The 18,430-nt window shown below is 36.4% G+C and overlaps 1 protein-coding gene across 1 annotated transcript in view; it reads left to right on the top strand.

The window, feature by feature from the left end:
• Window positions 1–18,430, top strand: part of ANGPT1 (angiopoietin 1) — a 169,703-nt gene that overhangs the window by 127,020 nt on the left and 24,253 nt on the right. The window contains exon 7 of the mRNA XM_054192562.1: window positions 5,425–5,591. Coding sequence (XP_054048537.1) covers window positions 5,425–5,591 — 167 coding nt within the window. The remainder of the gene's footprint in view (window positions 1–5,424; window positions 5,592–18,430) is intronic.

An 18,430-nucleotide genomic window follows, 5' to 3' on the forward strand; every position in this document is an offset into this window, starting at 1 on the left:
AGCAGCAAAAACATAAATGTTTTCCATTTGTGAACAAAAAAATGAAACATTAAAAAAAAATCTATGCTAGGTCAGTGCAAAGATGTGTGTATGCTTTCTGTGGTTAGTAGCGGACAGTTAAGAAAGCATATTATGATAATGTAAGCGTATTTCCATGCTACATTCTCCCAACTTCCATAAAGCACTAATGAGGAAAGTATAGGAGAACTCTGAAAACTTTTGGAAATTTCGTACCTTTGCCTATTACATTAAGTACTCTTTTGGGAACTTTAAGCCTCTGATTTGACAGTCATCCCAAAATGTTATGCAAATTTCAAGGGAAAAGCAAAATGAGTATTTTTGGAATAAAAAGTAAAGTTTAAAGAATTACTCCCTCTACTTGGAAACATATAATGAACAAACTATAGAAAGCTAATGACAAAATAGTTTCTCTTAGTCATTTAGAGTGCAATTTTGGAACAGTGCTTATGACCCATTGGGTTTCAGAGGGACTTAAAATGTCGTTAACTACAAACACATTCATGAAATACAGATGTTCCTTTTCCTAGTAGATTGATAGCTGCAGATGACTTGGATCACCTCATGTACTTTATTGAGTTTAAGTACAAAACTTTAACACAAATAATTCTGGAAATATTTGCTATAGCAATATGAATGCAAAAAACAATGAGTATGTTGACAGGCTGTATATGTACTGGGAAACAAACAAATGACCTCTATCGGTCTGGAGTAAGTGAGTTAACTTTTAAGATTTAACACTGTGCACTAAGTTATTCTCAAAACCAAACTCCTTGTTCATAGAAGATGACAAGCACAGTCTAAGGCAAGGTTAAAGGCATCTTGTCACTTGGGACCCCACAGATTTGAGCAGCAGTATACACATAAATGTTCTGTTAACTGAAATGCTTGGATGTCATTACTGAATTTTCATTACTAAACAATTACTGAATTGCAAAATTAATGAGGTCTGCATTTCTGTGAATTTTTGTCCTGTATCCTGCATAGAAGTCCCTTTCTCGTGACTAATAATCTCCTGAATCCCTATTATTTTCTAAGATTCTCTGTGGCAATAACTTGAGTTCCCCTTTTATGTCCCTCAAATCTCTGCCAGATGTCTAAGGGTCCTCCAAAGCAATACATGCTCAGCGTCTGAGCTTGGCTGGCTGGTCTTCGCCTGCTGATAGGCAGTTGGAATAGGCAACTGCTGGGCTTCTGCTTCAATATTTCTCCCAGCGGCAACTCATCCCAGGCACCAGTTCTCCTGAAAGCTTGTTTTACTTCAAGTTTGTGTGATTTCTATCCCAACCTCAAAAGTGTTCAAAAAGTATTGCAGAAGAATAAAGGACAGGTGGGCATAACCATTGCACAAGCTTGCTTCCTGAAGTTTCCTGTCTGAAGAAAAAAAAAAAAATTAGTATTTGAATGAAGATAAATTTCTGAAATGTACTTTGAAGACTAAAGTTCTTGAAGGCAAATCAAAAGAACCTGGCACAGGCTGTCTAATAATATATCATTCTCTTCTGCACACAAAATGTTACATGTCTTGTCAAAGTAGTAGTGTTCTTGTAGCAGTGACAGTCTGAGTAAGATATAAACAAGGAAAGCTGTGTGGTTATTAAGCCAGCCAAAGTATCTGAAAAAACCAGCAAGCGTGCGAGTCTTCCTTCAGGTCTGAAATAGAGGCAGTAAACTGCAGACTAAATACAGGTTGGAAACAGTTGAGTTTGGCATAATAAAATTATACTTGAAGAAATCGTTCCCAACTCTGTGCTTAACAGAAGTGTAATGCTCCTCTCTGTTTTAGATCTGTGAAAGCTCTGAGTGCCTGTTTGTTTGTTTATTTCTTTTTCCAGCCATATTAGGTGTTTAATAAAATACACTACTTCTCCTTAGGAACATTCCTTCCTTCAGAGTTTTGGTTTATATTCCACTTACTTCCTTGGTTTTCTTTTCATAAAAGCAAAGAGTTTGTTTAAAAAGAAGTTGCTCCTGACAAGAAAAAAAAAAGAATCATTCTTAGTCTAGGCATTTCTAATCTGAGTTTCAGTATTGTAGCTCCTTATAATAGGATTCGTTTTTTTGAAGCTAATGTGGTGGCTTTCCTCATAATTTTTTATATTCCTTTTTATATTCCTTCTGTTCCCTTTTGCTGCAACTTCATTTCCTCCGGTCAGGAGAGCAAACCACTTAGTGATAGATTTTCATCTTAGTGTAATAACACATGTGAAAAGGGAGAAGAAAGTGTAAATGCGAAGAAGAAAACTTATTATTATTTCAGAATAATTATATATGGTGTCTGGAGTTTATATAGAACACATATGGGAACACATAATGTTACAAAAGCCACATGTATTACATCCTGAATAGTCTGTAATCTAAATAAGATAAGACAAATATAATTCAATAGAGCCACAGTTCAAAGGGGAGTCCCCTCAGCTTGCCAACACTGGGAAAAAGGGAGAAAGGATTTTCTGAAAATCTTCTTTTAAAGGGAGACAGCTGATAATAATAATAATAATATATCTTCTGTGAATAAGAAAACATGTAGACTGCAAAGAAACGTATTTTGACTGATATATAAACACCTATGCTCCAACTTCTGCCTTCTGGTTTTTAGGGAGACAATCTGCCTGTTAGGTAGTCATCACATATTTTCCCTTCCTCTGAGACAAGTGGCGATGACCACTGGTGAAAGAGGATGTCAGAGACAAACCACTGACTGCTCTGGTAGGACACTGACAAAGCTGCTAACACAGGAGAGACCATGTGTGACAGTCATAGGGCAGAGAGACACCACAAGGAGATGGAAGGATCAAAGGAACAAATAGAAAACAGAGAAAACTACAGAAGGGTATGTCAGCTGTGGAGAGGGTTTATGCAGGTGAGCAACAAACTTTTGTATTTTAGGAAGTTTGTACGAAGCCAAATATGCATGCGAATGCAATCAAAGCAATAGGTGAGAGATACAGAAGCATCATCATGGGAGAGCTTGAGGAGCAGGAGCTGACACTGGAAGACGGATGTGGTCAAAGCAAAATACCACCAGTATTAACTCCAACCAGTATTTACAGGGACTTACATAGGAAAACAACTGCTTGAGAAAGAGGATATAATGAAATAACGTGCAGGAAAGGAAAAGCCAACTAATAGTATCCTCCCATATTTCAATTTGAGTCTTCTCTGAGACTCACCATGGACTACTGAATTTCAATTCTTGCAGACTAAACACTTTGTCCATGGGTATCATTTGATGGCCTTTCAGCCAAAAGGCAGACATGCTTATTCAAAACATAAAGCGGTGTACTCAGCTCAGCGTAGCCAAACATGGCATGTCTTCTCAGCCTCTAGTATCAGTGAGCACCGAATACCTGTCTAGGTAGGCTAGTTTAAACAAAAATGACTCCTGAGTAGAGGCTTTATAATCTGTAGGAATAACAAAAAATTTCCTCCATTTTATATTTTTTGGTCCTGTCATAAAATTTTAAGTCGCTTTTTTTTTTTTAATATTAAGTTTCTTTAGGAGTTTGCAGCTGGTATACCCATGCATTGCCTGGGTGAAGTATTAGCTGTGCTGTAGCTTCACTCAATAGACTCCCTTCAACATCCTCAATAGACCCAACTAGTCTGGGCTGAAGCCAGAGCTGAAGCCAGGGCAATGCAATAAAGAACAAAAGAGAGAGAGGGCTGTATCAATTTCTTGCCAGTGTGTCTCACAGACACATTTCCCATTACTTAACTTCTAGTCCCAAGGAAGTCTCTTAATTTTACCCCCCTTTAAAAAATATGTGCTTTCTGAAAATGTTCAAACTTCATCTTGAAAATTACACTGACCCAATGGCACATCACATGGTTTACATTCATGATCTGAGAGTAAACGTTGTTTGTTAAATACCATGATGGGCAGTGCAGAGGGAAAGTATCTTCCTATCATGAATGTCAAAGGAAAATATTGGAGATTAGGTACAGTCTAATCTATTCCAAAACTAGAATTGTGTTATTGTGTATTTCTTTCCTATATCTGACAGTAACAGCTTAGTAACAGAGGGTAAACTTTTATCACAGGCAAGAAAATCATCCAATCTTTCATTTAATTTGATCAGGAAATTTTCACAACGGTCTTCTAAAACACTCCCAGCACATCACTGTAAGCAAATCAGGAGGTTTCCAGTTCCCATTTTTCCTAGTTTAAGAAATATGAATAAGTATAGTCATTTTGAAAGAGTTCTTCACAAGTAAAGATTACAGTTTAAAATAATTTTTATTGTTTAAAGAGAAAAGAAATGGAGGTAAGAGTTCTCAGGTATGAACTAATAGTTTATGAAGAAAAGCATTTTAATATATATTATATTAAATTAAATTAAATTAATTACATTAAATAAAACCTTAAATTTAATGTAGTAAAATATTCACTAAAATTTAAACTACTTTAAAACCTGGAAGATGCACAAAAATATCGGTGTAGGAATACATTTTGAAAACTAGTTATACTTTTTATTATTGTTTTTCCATGTTTGAAAATTATATAGTTTGCTTAACTGGAAATAAGATCTCTGAATATATGAAATGTGAGGAGAGTTAGGTATCTTAAATATTCTACTGGTGTTTATTTTTAATTCTTAGAAAATAAAGTTACATTACCCTCTCCTGTGCTTTGGATAGTCTATAGGAATAATCCTAACTCTTTAAGTTAAAGATTTCAAAGCATCAAAACATTTATAGATATCTTATTTCACCTCAGCAGGGCGAGAAAATAATAACTTTGCAGTAGCCAAAATCTTAGCCAATATGATTTTTAGTGGGCCAAGAATGAAATAAATAAATGTTACAACTGAAAATCACTCACAGACATTACCCCGTCCAGCAGGTCTTATACACAGAAGAGGATTTTAAACTCAAAACATCCTCCTTCAGTTGTGGCAGACACTCAACAGCAAAGGAATGGTCCGTTCTTCTTTAGAGATTAAAACATGAGCTATCATCCACAGCTAACTTGGATTCATTGTATAATCTAGGCTAATTTAAAGTCTTTTTTAACCTTTTATAGAGCATAGCAGAATTCCGTTTTGACTTAATTTTCTTAGCGATAACTAGGATTAACACCATATCAAATGTATTGTAGAATATGACTATGTCCAGTATTCCCATTGAAGGATGCGCAAAGACAGCATCATATTATTAATATCTTGTAATTGGAAAGTGATTTTCAACTGATAAACTCAACTGCTCTTTCAAGTATCAGTTGAACTGCACTTCCTACATGGTATGTGTTAGTGGACTCATTTTAGTGATAGTCAAACTGGAGCACAGAAAGCTATGACCAGTAATTAAAATGTATAGGTAAAATACAATGATGGTTTTATTATTGTATAAAGATTCTACCAGTTACAGTAATTACATCTAGTTATTTTGCCAACTTTTTTCTAGGGTTTTGGTAGCCCATCAGGTGAACACTGGCTGGGAAATGAATTTATCTTTGCAATAACGAGTCAGAGGCAATATTCTCTAAGAATTGAATTAATGGACTGGGAAGGAAACCGGGCATATTCACAGTATGACAGATTTCACATAGGAAATGAAAAGCAGAATTACAGGTAAGAATCTATTGAAATTCTTTTGACTCTGCTGAGTGATAAATATTGTTCATTGTTCGCTTGTTAAATATGAGAAAGGACAATAATACGATACTAATTTTCATTGAAAGTGAATAAAGAGGGTAAAAATAAAACAGAAATCTGATTTCTCAGTGATGGAATGTTGGAGTAAAACTAACATATCTGATGCTAACTACCAACCAGGACCAGGACACGTGGTTAAGAAATTATGTACAGTGTCCTATGTGGTTTTAGTTGATTACCCTTTTCCTGGCACAGTTTTAGCCCGACACAAGTAGCACTTCCCCAGGCAACTCCTGAACACAGCTGTGGGATCCAATGTAGCAGGGACTTTTTCCAATTCCAATGCGAGCCAGTCCATGTTAGTTTGTTGGAGAAAAAAGTCTAGCCATACAGACATGAATAGTAGTGTGCCACTAACTTTGAAGGCCAAAGAACAGTCCCTAGCCTAAGACTTAAACTTCATTCAAATTTTAATATACTCTTTGTCATGTGTAATAAACTTTGCCTCAAAGAAAGAGGTAGAAATTAAATCAGAAAGGGTGTACAGGCCACAAAAAGTATGATGTTGAGTAACAGGAATAAATTCTGCTATCCATGTTCAAGTCATTTTTCAACAAAAAAACAGAAGGAATTTGATTTGGGACTAATGACTGCAGTTTTGGTTCCTGTCCTACTCCATAGAATCGCAGAATGGTTAGAGTTGGAATGGACCTTAAAGATTACCTAGTTCTAACCCCCCTGCCATGGGCAGGGACACCTCCCAGTAATTATCTCTCCTCATGCTGTCTGTGCGGCCTCCTTACAGTACAACTGAAGTTCCTCTTTCTAGGGAACAGGGAACCAGTTCCATTCACATTATTCTGGAATAAACAGAGAGCGAAACATGAAGAGGTAAAAAGGCTCTGTCCATCTCTGTTGGCCCTCTGAGTTTCAGATTAATTCCTCAAAATTTACTCAAACATATCTGAATATTTAAAGAAAATAACTAAGTAACACAGTGACAGTTATGGAGATATGAATTGTAAGCCACATGCAAATCTAAATTTTTTTCATCCTTGACAAATGCACTAGTGCCTAGATAAGACAGATAAATGTCCAACAGACATTTTGCAAACTGAAATTCTGTTAGGCTCTTTTACAAATTATTACAAGAATGCATATGACATAAAACCTCTTCATTTTGCTTGCCAGCACCACTATCTGCGATAGAAGCAACTCCAGAAGGCAGGCCAAATAAAAGCCTGATTATTAAGTCATAAAGGGCTGGACACCCTTCAGAGAATGCTATTTTCTCTTTATCTGAGGAGCTGCCATTAAGAATTTAAATGATTCCTCTGAAGCTGAAAACCACAGTTCCCAACCTCCTGCTCGCAGTGCCTTTCCTTCACAGTTGTCGTGCATTTGCCATGTTTTCTCTCGATACCTCAAACACAGAACAGCATATCTTTTCAAAACCTTAGTTGTTGTTCATTTGAAATAATTTTGCCAGACAAACTAGATACTCTCTTATTTTGGAAGCTGTTAGGATTTTCTGCTAGTGAGCCACATTAAATTTTGCTTCTTCGATACTGCAAAAATAAGTAATTGCAGGCCGGCTGTACTCTACATTAATTTCAAACAATACAAGTTCACTAAGAATAATAACCAGTAAAAAGACAAAAACCAGTAAACAGACAAACTGGTCTGGGCAGTAGATCAAGGAGATCTGAAATAGAGAAAGGGTATTGGAATGAAAGGAAAAGCTCAAGAAGCAAAACATCTTTCATTTATGCTATGGCAGTACCTTGTACGTTTGGAAGACATGAAAAAAATTAAGGTTCCAGGTCTCACGTTTGAATATAGTAAATTTATTAAAAAAAAAAAAAAAAAGGAAAGAAAAAAAGAAAGAAAACAAATACCATGAAGTGACAAAATGTATCTGGGAAAATACGGGAAATCATTTTCATGCTGTTTTTCCGAAATACAGCCCCAACATTATGCAAAGTTCGATTCAGCCTGGATAACTCCCAATTGGTGATTTCAGAAGGGTTCTGTTTTTTCTCTGGGCTGTTTGTATTCTCTTTACTACTTTTTATTAGCGTAAAGAATCTACGATTAAAAAGAGTAATGCTGAACACATGTAGGTTAAAAATACACTTGTTTCTCTTTCAAAATGAGACAGCTCCAAAAAGGTTTCTGGGAATGCAGAATAAAATCTATTTATCCCAGATGATGACTACATAGAAGAAAGTTGAGATGAGATGGTGGATACTGAAACAGTAAATATATAATGATAAATAATAACTGAAGTGGGAAAATCAGTGTTGCACCACATCTGAAACCTTCAATAGCATGGGAGTACCTAAATGATTAATTTCCTTTAGAACATCCTTAGGTTTCTTATCTACACAAAATGATTACTCAGAGGGCTGTTTGTAAACATAATGAAAACTATATCATCCAGTCTCTTTGCAAGCCTTCCACTGTGGCAAGTAAAATCTCCATAGAGTAAGAGTCAGGTTTTGCAAGCCCCACTTAGTGCAGTGTTTCTTAATTGAAGTCAAAGGAATTATTCATAGAATTATAAAAACGTAAGTTGAGACTCCCAGAAAACACATAGCCTCTCCTTTTTTACTGTGCAGACGCTACCTAGCTCACTCTTGGTAGTCTGCTGACATTGTTTTGTTGTTCTTAGGAGCTTTACAGATATAAACCACTGCTGCCCTGACTTGTATCCTCAGACCATCCAGAATTAAACAGGAAAAGTAACCATGTGTTGAGACTGCAGGCACCACACTTCATACTCCCACATCTTAGTTAAAGAAAGCAGAGATACTGATGCTCTATTTTGAACAGCAGTAATTTCAGCCTGCACGCACATCTGCTTTTGCGACTCATGATACAGGATGAGCAATTCCAAAGAATGCATGGGATGGAGAATTAGGGAAATGCAATTTTTAATTGGCTGAGCTATTTGTACTTCAGAACCCTTAGAGAGTTTGAATACACCCTCACCTCCCTACGACAATATATTCCAGTATTTAGTCATGCTTTTATTTACAAAAGCTTTCCATTGCTGCAATGACTCACTGCCTTTGGTCCTATCCATGGAGGAATATGATTAAATGATGAGGCAGTGCTGCTGAGGTGAGGAAGACTTTGGAATTGCTGTAGGTAGGTCTAGGTGAAAACTGATGATGGACAGAATGCATCCTAACTTCTATGAATGAGTTGTGTACTTAAGGTGATGGCTGACCTTTGATAGTTAAAATTAAGGACAACAGTCCTTATATCGGAACCAACATGACAAAGAGATTAGGAAATTTTATGAGAAAATGAAAGAGAGCATAGACACATTATTAGTGGAACAAGCAAGGGACAAGTTCACAGGAGAATATCAGTTATGTAGAGAAGAACCAGATGTATGGGTCCTCAAAAGCAAGAAGTTGATGGAATTTGTTGCAAACAGGAGACAGTGTCATTGAAATGATTCCAATCACTTCACTGACGTGGTCCTGTGATTCATACAAATCTAGGTCGCGCAGTTTCCAAGCTCTCTAAAATACTGTTTCTCTCAAGGCTTTACTTCGGGAAACCAGATTGGTTGTTGAATGCAAACTAGTTGAATGCAAATTCTTAGACTTTATGGGACCTGTTAGCAAAGAGGTTTTTTTTCACTGAGTAGTATCATAGAATCATAAAATAATCATAGAATCATAGAATAGAATCATACAACAGTTTGGGTTGGAAGGGACCTTTAAAGGTCATCTAGTCCACCCCGCCTGTAATAAGCAGGGACATGTTCAACTAGATCAGGTTGCTCAGAGCCCCGTCCAACCTGACTTTGAATGTTTCCAGGGATGGGGTGTCTGCCACCTCTCTGGGCAACCTGTTCCAGTGTTTCACCACCCTTACTGTAAAAATTTCATCCTTCTGTCTAGTCCAAATCTACCCTCTTTTAGTTTAATACCATTACCCCTTGTCCTTTTGCAACAGACTCTACTAATTTGTCCCCATCTTTCTTATAAGCCCACTTTAAGTATTGAAAGGCTTCAATAATGTCTCCCCAGAGTATTGGATTTTTTAGCTCTTGTTTGTTTAAGAGTTTGTATATTTAGTTTCAGCAATAGTATTATTTCTCCCTGTTTTCTTAGGCAAACTAGGGAGGTCGCCTGGAGCCAGAGGCCTTGATGTAATGTTAATCTTTGATTTTTTTAAGGTGGACGCTATTGATTTATTTAATAACCATTGTTGAACTAATGTTAGAATTTGTTACAAAAATTTCTCACTTTTCTTTCTGTAAAGTAGAGAAAAAATACTTTTGTACAGTCTTTTAAATTGCACCAATGAAAATGCTGTAATAAGTAAAAGGAAGCATTATTTGAGAGTGTGTCTTTTATAGGGACAGCTGGTTTTGTGCATCTTTAATTTAAAAATATATTCCAGAGACTATTGCTGTTTCAGCAGCAGGGCATTAACAGGCCATTGTCACTTTCCTCAGCATACAAAACTTCATTTGTAAATATCCATGTGGTTCTTTGTTATTACCTAGGCTTTTCAGTGATGCATTTGCCGTAAGTAACATATTTTCTTTCCGTGTTAGCAGTTTAGGTAAAACAGGGAATTAGCCTGACTAATAAGTTTTTCTGAGCTTAGCTGCTTCTGCATTATTTGTATCATAATAAACCTTCAAAGGGACCGTTCTCAGATGGGGAAGAAAAAATACAGTGGAGGACACATAGGAAATCTGTAGCAAAGCAAGAAAATAAACACCGATCCTCTGAGACACAGTCTGTGCACAGACCCCAGTATTTTTCTTGTCAAATATGAAAACTACAGAATAACTCAAAAAATAGACATGGTGCAAAAATTTAAACCCGTAGTAATTCACTTTTCTTTGGAAGCTTGAAATTCAATTTGCAAGTCTACTTCAGAGGAAATATCCATGCAAAATCCTATTAACAGACAGAATGATATCTGTGGTATGCATACTTTCCATGATTTGAAAATATATTTAATATTTTTTCACTAAACAATGGTATAAAATGTATAATATGGAAAAAAACATTTAATATCTTCATGTATATATAAATATCTGTCTGAAATAACTTTATTCTATTTAAGAACACTGTCAGTCCAATAATATTCCATGAAGTCTAAATACTGGAAGTGCAGGGATCCGATCTGATGCCCATTAACCAGAGGTCTTTCTGGAACCAGGCCAGCGTTGCTATATTATATCAGTGACTAAAGCTCACTGGCAGTTCATGCACTATCTCCAAATGTAAGCAGAAATGAAATATAACGTTTTCTCCAACTAATTGAAATTTGATGCAAATGTACTTGTGGAGTTTATGAATAATAAAATTTAACTTAATCCACACAAATCCCTATGTATACTATCCATCCACAGCTGATCATTTCCCACCTCTAACTACATGAAGCTCATTTGTAGTCCACTATACAATAGCTGTGACTATTCTGAAGTAGGAACAGGGGTTTTCTTCTTCTGTGTTACGGAATATAATGACAATGCCTATATACCGAATACCGTAAAGGAGTGAATGAGGTGCAAATTGTTACAGAACTACGAATGAGATCTTGTAATAACATAGTTCACCGAACTCTCTCTTTCACATGACCGAAAAGCACTAGATGATTACTTTTCTTAGCTTATTTAGCAAATTTAATTTCCAGTTGTATTATGTGGTTCATTATAGGTGTCATGGCATGAATAATTCCATACACAGAAGACATATTATTTCCTCTGAAAAAGTTAGGTATTTGCAATTTTCATCGTTAGCTTTCTTAGTCTTCAACAGTTCCACATAAAATGGATGCTGCTATTAGTGTTCAGGCCCTTTTGATAAAGAGCATCTACATACTCGGTTACGGTAATATACTTTGACGACTACTAACCCCCTCACCTTTCTAAATCAATTGAGCACAGACGTGAACTGCTTTTCAGACAATATGAAAATCTTTTTTTTTTAGAAAGTCAAATGCCAATTCATATATGCAAGGTCAGCCCAGAAATAATACAATATATCAGACAGCATCTGTTAAAAAATACCATTAAAAGACCCTAACACTTATTTTTGTGTTTTATTTTGATCACAAATAATGCTAGAGCTCTTTAATGCACCAATATCTAGGATACAGAGGCAAACCAACAGAGGTGTTCCATAAACTCTGGGAAATTCTTTACTTGAGATTTTAGAAAAGTACTGGTAGAGAAACTTTATGAGGTATACACTGTTGGTGGTAGAGCAGCCTTGTTTTCCAGGAAGAAAGCAAAGAATCCAGTGTGAGCTACTCAGAATACATCTGATATAACAATGACATAACCATTTTTGTGTATCCACTCATTCATCAATAAAAGGTAGATATCTATTAGTTTATTTTCATTATTAGATCTTTCAAGCCATCTCTAAGTTCTTGCTGTCTTCAGTTTTGCTTTTCTCTATCCTTTTCCGTCGACTGGTTAATTTTCAATTGCCTTCTCCAGATTGATATATTTTCTTCACCAAAACTGGATAACTCTTCTCCATATATTCATTTTCAGGTCCCTGCAGAACCCACGTTCCTGGGGTTTTTAATAATTAGGTTTGATTGTGTTCTTATGTTTCTAGAAACTTTTCTTTCCTTTGGTGTTTCAGGGCTTTTCAAGCACATAGCTGGAGAAAAGCTTGTTTTCCAATATGTTCCACCACAGCTATTGCTATGGGACATAATGGGCATGTCATTATCTCCTGTCCAGCCTCCGAGATTAATTTTTTAGGAAAAGGAAAATATATGAGTAACAACAAAAGTATCTTATTTTCCCATAAAGCTTATCTACAATAAAATAAACACATCAATTTAAACTACTGATTACTTGAGGCGAGAAAAAAAAAGGTTTGTAAGAATTTACTAGACTTAAACGTCATCCTGGATTTAAAGAATTTAAATGCTTATTCACAAATCAGACATGGTTTCCTACAGGTAGGTGAGATAAAGATTTTCAGTGCTAACATTAAAGCTGTTGGACCCTAGGAACAGACTGCAGAACCCTAGCTGAGACACTTGATTCTCTGTGCATGCCTGGGGAGAGATAAGCTCCTTAGACAGAAGCCAAATCAGGCAACACACAGAGCAGAGAGCTGCCTAGAGTTAAACATTAGGAAATTCTGAAAATAGCAAGGCATCCATTTATATCCACTGGCGGTTCACAGCCCACAGCCTGAAGGTAGGAGACAATGTCCTGTCTTACTCAGGAAAGAAATGAAAGACCCTGGGTTAATGCATTCATTTGCCAGAGGGGATCCAGACCATAGTTGTTACTTCCCAAGAGAAAGCAGCAATCCGTGCTGCAGAGGAACAGGCTCATCGATGAAGTTCTGATACTGTGCAGGGAAGAATTCAGTGCTCGGGGAATGTGAGGTACTGGGACATTTATCAATGAGGTGGGAGAGGGAATTCTAAGATTATGCTCCCTGCTTCATGGATTATGTCTCATTTTGAATTAAATGGGCTTTGATTAAATGATGCAAATATATTATGAAGCACTGATGACTATTCCTGAACTCTGACACTACAAACAATTCTGCTACAGACTTAGACTTGTACTCCCTCTAAGGCTCAGTGAATCTTGAACAATTTTTTGCAGTGGGACACGTTGCTGGTTATGGCACATTGTGAGGGAAACTGTTTTAAACCTTTCTCTTGCTGAGTGAATAGAATCCACAACTCCTACATGGTGGGTAACCACTCAGATCAGTGAGTTGTTACATGAAAAGTGAGAGTACCACTGGTACCTCAACTACTTATTACCTGGTGAGGATCTCTACAGAAAAAAATTAGTGAGAACAATATCATGCAAACCAAGAACAGTATAATGAAATCCCTGCTGAGGGCTACTGCACAGGCACACAAACATGAGAGAACTCTTTAATGCATGTAAGTATTGGCAGTAAAAATATCTATGGAAACTCGGTAGTGGTCTTAACTTGTTATGTATTGTAGCTCAGTGGAGATTTCACTAGGGACAGGCAGAGCATGACAGGGCACCTAAGAGAAAGCTGTACAGGCTTGTACAAGGTAATAGCAATTTTTTTGGTTCTTCAGTGTAAAATGACTACTCTCATCTTGTGGGTATTATCTCTATGAGTAATCTATATTGTTATTCTTCTTGCACAGTGTTGCTCTCTTTTAAGCCTCTGTTGCTTTATGCCACCTCTACATATTTATATTAAGATAGAATGTCAAACAAGTATTTTAACAAAGTTTATAAAATCCTGGTGTGAATGGACCTCACTGTCCCCAAGGTAAGAGTTCCCACTTTTGCCAGTAACAACACCAAGAAGAGCTATGTTTCTTTAATTTACTTCTGTCAAAGAATTTACAAAGAGCTTAAACCTACTGATGTTTGTATTAGTGTAGAATTTAGTATAGAAACCAGTAACATTGTTTCTTTGTCTCCACTGGGCTTTGACATGAAACAATTCCTGAATAAAAGAACCTTGTGAAGCTGAGACACTTCTGCGTATTTGCCACCCATGAGGAATTTTTTTATATCAAAAAAATAGGATATCCAGGCATCTCCAAGATGAGATGGCGTTTAAATTCTGGCTATCCATCCCAGGGACATAAGTGATGTGATACTTGGCTCTATTTCTATAAAAAACTAAATAACACAATAGCTAATTTTAAATGTTACAGTAATTTTGTTAATCAGCAGTTGAGTATTCTTGTCACTTTTTCACTGTTTAAATTTACTTAATTCTTGTATAACGTCATAAGTGTTAAAATTCTACAACTTATAATGATTATCAGAATGTAGATTAGCATTGTGAAAATTTGTGTGCAAAGTGTAAGGAATATGTGTAAGGACATGTCAAAAGTTACAGATGGATACAGCATCACAGTGTGATCATTTAGACTTTCATTAATATTTGATAATCACTGAAATGTTGGTGATTTAGGATTGCAACATAATGAATCTATAAGTCTAAGGGTGTGAACAGTACAGGACTGTGAGAGACTAATGCAAAAGTAAAAGGCAGAATGAGAAAAAAAACTCAGTAAAATTCAGGATTACAAAATATCTATGTATTGGAATACTTTTTTTAATGCATTTTATTAAAAAGAGGAGAATTGTATCATTCTCCTATTATCTGTGAATGCTGGGAAGTGGAGTACTGTTTCAGGATCCAAATTCAGGCCCAGCTCAAAATATTGAACCTGGACACTATTCTTGTCATAACCTTGATTAAAACTGAAGAAACCGACATTTCCAAATGCCAGTCCAGAAAAGGCTGAAATGTGGGTACAAAGAATGAGACGTGTCTCTGATTTCAATTTGAAAAATTATGTTCTTCCTGTGGGTGACCAAGAGCTCCATCAGAGTGAACTTGACCACTGAGTGTTTACAAGCTTATGATGAATTTATTTAGCATTAGTGACAATATCTCCAGACAAAAAAAAAATAAAAAATAATGCTGCTTGGAAAGTTTTCCAAAATGTCCACAATTTTTACCATTTGCCAAAAATTCAAACTTAAATTCTCCACAATGCAGAAACAAAGAATAATGGGACCTGGAGGGCTCCTCTGTATGGTTTCCAATGAAGAGATGTGCACTGTCTGTGCCCACATAGCTGTTGATTCTCTGCCCACTCTCTGAGCTAAAGAGCAGCTCGGTAGACCTGTCAATGTGGCATCAAGCCCAAGCTAATATATCCTGCCCTTGAGTAGGCTCAGTGTCGTGCTTATTGTGACAGTGCAGCTTCCAGCCAGGATGGAGTGTGGGCAGAATGAGCTCATGTCTGCTCAGAGACCTGACAGAGCAAGCTTTCATCTGCCTGCAAAAAAACATGCAGAAATTCTTAGAGTGACCCTTATTTAATCTAGTGTGTTCGTGGTTAAAGTCTCTGAAGTCTGTTACCAACTGCCCAGCCAACCAACTCCAGGGTCTGTCCCCTCGTGTCCCCCCCAGCCTTTTATCATTAACAGCTCTACTGGCAAGTGTTTCTAGAGCCTGATTGTGAGAACACTTTCTGCACTGATTCACTATATTTTCAGGATAGTATGAGCAAAACGGTGTGGTATTTTCTGTGAGTTCACTTTTCACTTCTATCATGAGTCAAAAAGTCAAGTGTACCTGTGAGGCTTGGAGAGCATCTGGGAAAGGGATCACCCCAGATTTTTCCAGAGTCATTCGTTGCATCAATCTTTAAGAGTTTGTTGTTGTTTTGTTGTTGTGTTTTGGGGTTTTTCTCTATCAAATGGAAACATGTTTGATTTTGCTGTGTCTCTCTCTAAAGTAACGGCAATAAAAAGTGATATTATTAATGATTTAGTTCACAGCAGCAATGCAGGAGATGCATTAGAGCACAAAGCAGAGGTATACACCATGTCTAAAGAGCTACTAATTTACACACACCTACAAACAAATAACAACTTTGACCATCAGAGCACAGAAGTACTGTGGCTTCTGATGCAGTGTAATTTTTATTATTTGGTTGGTCTGCAAAGTTTAAATAAACCTTCTTTATTATCATGGAAGAAGGAGGTACTCAATAACAATGGAAACCTAATTAGAAAAAGACAAATGAGTGCCTGGTTCCACACAGAGTCTAGTCTCCAGTCTTCTGTTTCATCAGATACTAGAGGCTGATGTGTTTTCAATTTTAAATCAGTGCTGGAAAAGCTCAACACACTTGACCCAAGTACATGTGCACCGTTTGTGTTTTATTTTCTTTTATTTAGCATTATAATTCAGTTGCACTGAAGTAAAACCTTTTTGTACCAATCTCAATGCCATTTGAACCAAAGAAGTCATTATTGTGAATCACAGCTCTTATAAGGTCATGACCTGGGTTTTTAGGCAGAAAAAAGCATTTAAGACATACTGATCCTTTTTAGCCTGGTCAGTGTGGCACCAGCAAAGAACTTGGATCATAAATGGGTGACAGTCAGTGAACCTTTCACTCATATATGACTGTTTATCGGCCACAAATGACGCCAAGGGAGTTGAAATATGTTTTAACAGTCTGTTTATATTTTTCTACAGAGGTCTTAGTGCCACATAATTCATTTTGGCATTTTTTAAACTTAATTTTGCATTAAGAAAACCAAGCAAACAGTGAAGCCAATATTTATTTTTCAAATAACTACAAACATTTCACAGAATGTCTCTGTGCATCAGTTACTTTTAAAATTTGTTACCTTTTCCTAGATACTTGCCCTTATAGTGAAAGCCTAGCCTGGGTGTGATAATGGAGATAAAGGCCAGAGGATGAGCGTAACATGTTGTACAATACAGCCACTAATGAGTAAAGGGATCAAGCCAAATGTGTTGCATATTATTCAGTCTGGAGGTGGGACATGCTTAAGTATATAACTATTTTTGTTCTATATCCTGTTTTCAATATCATAAACCTTTAATCAAAAAATAATTGTCATATTGTTGGTGTGAATGATACTACATGAGTAAGAGAAGACATTCCTTTCACTTAGGCCTTCATTCAGCAATGCACTTCTTAGGCAATATTTTTTTATTTTAAGCGCATACTAAGTACTTTGCTGAGACAGGGCCACCAGAGCTCTCGCTGAAGGTCATTTGTTCCATTGCCATTGCACACTCTTTAAGACGACATAAAAATGAAAATAAATAAATAAATAAATACCTGTATATGTGTGTGTATATATATATATAGGTCAGAAAGAGATCATGAGAATTATGTTGTCATTAATAGTACCTTGCATTGTTTTCATATTTGGAAATTATTGCATTTCCTGTCATCTTCACAAAGTGATTCTTCTACATCCCTTACTGTTTACTGATGTCATCAGTCCGAGTACACAGCCACCAGATTAAGCCCATTAATCTAATTAGTAGAAATTGATAAATTGTTAACTGGCTTATTTGTCAGGATTAAACAGGCTCAAGCATAGGTAAGCGAATGGAAATCCTGTTTAACATTTTGCTTTGAAAAACATATCCCCCCAAAACACCCCTGCATTTTCCTCAGGGATTCACCCAGCGGGAAGCACATATCTCTTGACACGAATCCCATCATAAATCTTCAAAATCTCATGCGGAACCCAAAATATTTATTTTAATGTGTTATTCATTAAGTTATTTCTTTAAATTGTAGTCTTTTGGCAGCTGCAAACTCATTCCATTCCAGCCACATTATAGCAATGCTGCAGTATGATTTGAGAGGGTCATTAGGTCATTAACACTGGAAAAAATTCAAAAACACAATCTACAAATGCCCAAAGGAGCACAATTGTAAAAGAAGATTGCACTGCTAGCACAGTATAAATTATAAACAATCAAAAAACACTGATGAAAAATTAATTGCAAACTATTTCCACTTCTATCATTAATGATTCGTTTCCTTACATTCAAGCTCTTCATGAAAAGAAAAAACCCCCATGGATATTTTAAAGTTACCTTACACAGTCTCAATTAACTATTGTGCCAGTGGAAACATAGGGAAAAGGTTATTCAATCTAGATGTTATATCCAATTCAGTATTTAAATAATTTCTTAATGGTGATTACAGGTTACACCTCATTCAACATTCAATTTGGGAAAAACAAAGAAAGCGCAGTCCTCATGTTTCAAGTCAGGAATTCTATGAGCTGGTGTGCCTCTCAGACACAGCCAACAGCCCTAGCCATTACACGCAACTTCAAGCAATTCTTGAACAGAATGACAGCATTTTACTTTCACTGTGTAGAAGTGTAAATGTTTCCATAAAGTGAATCACAAGACCTGTCTCCTTATAGAAGGTACTTCAGCCTCAGTGACGCTTTTGGAACAGGTTATTTCAAGGACATTGCTCCA

Source organism: Rissa tridactyla, chromosome 2, assembly GCF_028500815.1.
Source record: "Rissa tridactyla isolate bRisTri1 chromosome 2, bRisTri1.patW.cur.20221130, whole genome shotgun sequence".
Classification (NCBI taxonomy): Eukaryota; Metazoa; Chordata; class Aves; order Charadriiformes; family Laridae; genus Rissa; species Rissa tridactyla.